This window comes from Castanea sativa, chromosome 12 (assembly GCF_040712315.1).
Source record: "Castanea sativa cultivar Marrone di Chiusa Pesio chromosome 12, ASM4071231v1".
Classification (NCBI taxonomy): Eukaryota; Viridiplantae; Streptophyta; class Magnoliopsida; order Fagales; family Fagaceae; genus Castanea; species Castanea sativa.
The window spans coordinates 32,722,563-32,725,812 of record NC_134024.1 but is presented as its reverse complement, the minus strand read 5'-3'; the positions used below and the strand labels follow the sequence as shown (position 1 = coordinate 32,725,812).

At 47.2% G+C, this 3,250-nt stretch overlaps 1 protein-coding gene across 1 annotated transcript; it reads left to right on the top strand.

Moving 5' to 3' along the window:
- Positions 1 to 1,007: 1,007 nt before the first annotated feature.
- Positions 1,008 to 1,415, top strand: LOC142620540 (uncharacterized). Its single transcript, XM_075793897.1, has one exon. It carries the CDS (start codon positions 1,008 to 1,010, stop codon positions 1,413 to 1,415), a length of 408 nt encoding a protein of 135 aa, XP_075650012.1.
- Positions 1,416 to 3,250: the final 1,835 nt, after the last annotated feature.

Here is a 3,250-nt window from a genome sequence, read left to right as displayed (position 1 = left end):
CTGAAAACCCTAATAAAAGGACGACTCGGTAGGCTGACGAGAACAAGCTGAAGAGGGTAAGCGAACCTCCATCTATAGCCTTACTTGATCTCCACACATACGTATATAAGGACAGTTCTTGCGCCACATGCTTAACCTTAATCAAGAAGACTCCTATAAGGAAAGGAACTCTAGGAGATATATAAAATCCAAGAGGTTCTCTCTTGGAAGGAAAGGACTTCTTGGCCAAGGCACGGATGTCAACCCCACACTACTATAAATACTCCAAAATCCTCATAAATCAAGGTACACATAATTCACCTCAGCTCTGGCACTCTAGAGTTGTGAACAAGAGATTTCTCTAACTTGACCATCGGAGGGTATTTAGCTGGTACCACATTGGTACTCCTCTTAAGGTCTTCAGCTTTTATGTTGTGCAGGTTCTTTATCGGGACCACGTGAAGACCGTGTGACTTACTGATGATTTTCGGCATCATTAGTTGGCACCGTTTATGGGAAACTTTAACGACTTGTAAAGCCATGCTATTGCTTCCTGGACAAAGAGTTGCATGGTACTCACTTGCTCGATGACAACCACTAACAACGTTCAAGAAGATGAACCACGCACGATAGTGCTCGAGAGGCATGTCCAAACTCTAGCCGCCGCTATGGAATGCCTCACCAAACAGAATCGAGATTTGGAAGAACAATTGCGCCAAAGGAACGCGGATGCTAACACCTAGGAGGATGATCAAAAAGGAACTAGCGCGAAGAGAAGGAACCAGGAAAGGCCGGAAGGTAGCAACGCCCTAAGTAGGCCAGAACGATAGGACACGAGCCGGCCATCTGTTACCAAAACCGTCCCGCCTCACATAGTCCCTGAGATGCAGATGATGAAGGAGCGAATGGACTGCATGATGAATGACCTCAAAGGACGGGCATCTAGCGATCTTGATGACCTGGTCCAGTGAACTGACTTGCCCTTCACAGCGTCCGTTAGTTCATTCCCCCTTCCACAGAAGTTTCATATGCCGCAGGTAAAAAGCTACGATGGGTCCAAGGATATCTTAGATCACTTGGAGTCTTTCAAGACCCTAATGCACCTTCAAGGGGTGCCGGACACAATCATGTGCAGAGCCTTCCCCACCACGCTGAAGGGACCTGCAAAGATCTGGTTCAGTAGGCTGACACTTAACTCCATTAGTGCTTTCAAAGAGTTAAGCGCCCAATTCGCCTCACACTTCATCGGGGGGCAGAGGTATAAGAAATCCACCGCATGCCTGTTGAACATTAAGCAGCGGGAAGATGAGACGCTGAGGTCTTACATAACTTGTTTTAACAAGGAAGCCCTCTCGATCGACGAAGCAGACGACAAGATACTTGTAGCGGCATTCACCAATGGGCTGCAGAAGGCAAAGTTCCTATTTTCCCTATAAAATAACGACCCGAAGACCATATCAAAGGTGCTTTACAAGGCGACCAAATACATGAACGCTGAAGATGCACTACTGGCTTGAGAAGAGAAGCCCAAAAAAAGGGAAAGACAGGAAGATGCACGATCGGACAGGGGGCAGAAGATGGCTAGAACTGGAGAAAGACAGGAGGACTAACGCTCTAAACCACCCACGGGAAAATTTACAAGCTTCACCCCACTGACTGCCCCAATTGACCAAGTACTGATGCAAATTAAGGATGAAGGAGCCCTGACCTTTCCCGGCAAGCTGAAGGGAGATCCTAACAAGAGATCAAGGGACAAATATTGCCATTTTCATCGTGATCACGGCCACGACACAACTGACTGCTATGGCCTGAAGCTCTTATTAGATAAGGAAGACTACAGATGTTTGTTAGCAAGGAAAAAACGGACCTACCGCAGGAACAAGCTCCTCGACGGGAGAACAAGCGCCCTAGACCGCCCATAGGAGATATAAGAATGATCGTAGAAAGCACCGCAACCGCTAGGTCATATAAAAAGGCCCGTAAGACTTACCTCATGATGGTTTAGAACATCTAGTTGACGAGTTTTGTACCCAAGATGGCGCGGATCGACAACCCCCTCATTGGATTCTCAAAAGAAGATGCGCTCGTTGTCACCATACAAGTAGGAGACTATAACATGCAACGAGTTCTAGTTGACAACAGCAGCTCGGCTGACATCCTCTACTACCTCGCATTCCAGCAGATAGGGATTGGTAGGGAGCGACTAGTTCCAACTAACGCTCCACTCGTTGGCTTTGGAAGGACAAGGGTATTCCCCTTTGGTGTTGTCACTTTGGCTGTAACTATAAGCGACTATCCCTAGCAGATCACTAAGGATGTAACATTCCTTGTGGTTGATTGCTCGTCAGCTTACAACACCATCATCGGACGACCTACCCTCAATTCGTGGAAGGCTATAACCTCTATCTACCATTTTGGTGATCAAATTCCCTACTGACTATGGAGTGAGGGAATTATGAGGAGATTAGGTGGCAACACATAAGTGCTACATAGCTATGATGGAAATGGATCACCACCTCCAGGCCATGAGCATAGAAGAACATCGGACGGTGACAGAGCTCGTTGAAAGACTCGAGGATATATATCTTGACGATTCCTAACCAGAATGAACAACCAAGATCGGCACCCTTGCAAACCCGACGGTTCGCCAAGCACTCGCAACTTTCCCCAAAGAAAACCGAGACGTATTCACTTGGAGCCATGAAGACATGCCAGGAATTGACCCATCAGCATGGTGCATAGGTTGAATGTGTCGCCTTCCTTTCCACCCGTCTATCATAAGAAATAGGTGTTCGCCCAAGAGAGAGACCTGGCTGTCACAGAAGAAGTCCATAAGCTGCAAGAGGTAGGTTTTATTAGGGAAGTTTATTACCTTGATTGGTTGGCGAACGTCGTGATGGTCAAGAAGAGCAACAGAAAATGGAGGATATGCGTAGACTTCACGGACCTAAACAAAGCGTGCCTTAAAGATAGCTACCCCCTCCCGCGGGTCGACCTCCTGGTGGACTCTAGGCTTAACACCAGCTGCTGAGCTTCATGGATGCATTTGCAGGATACAACCAAATCCAAATGGGCGAGGTTGATTAGGAGAAGACTTCGTTCATAACTAGCCAAGGCCTCTTTTGTTACAAGGTCATGCCGTTTGGTTTAAAAAATGCGGGCGCAACATATCAGAGGCTTATGAACAAGATGTTCGCACGGCAGATTGAGAGGAATGTCCAGGTATATGTCGACGACATGCTAGTGAAAAGCCGAAGGGAAGGCAATCACT

Coding starts and splice junctions, on each gene's coding strand:
- LOC142620540 (XM_075793897.1), top strand. CDS start 1,008: ATGCCGCAGGTAAAAAGCTACGATGGGTCCAAGGATATCTTAGATCAC.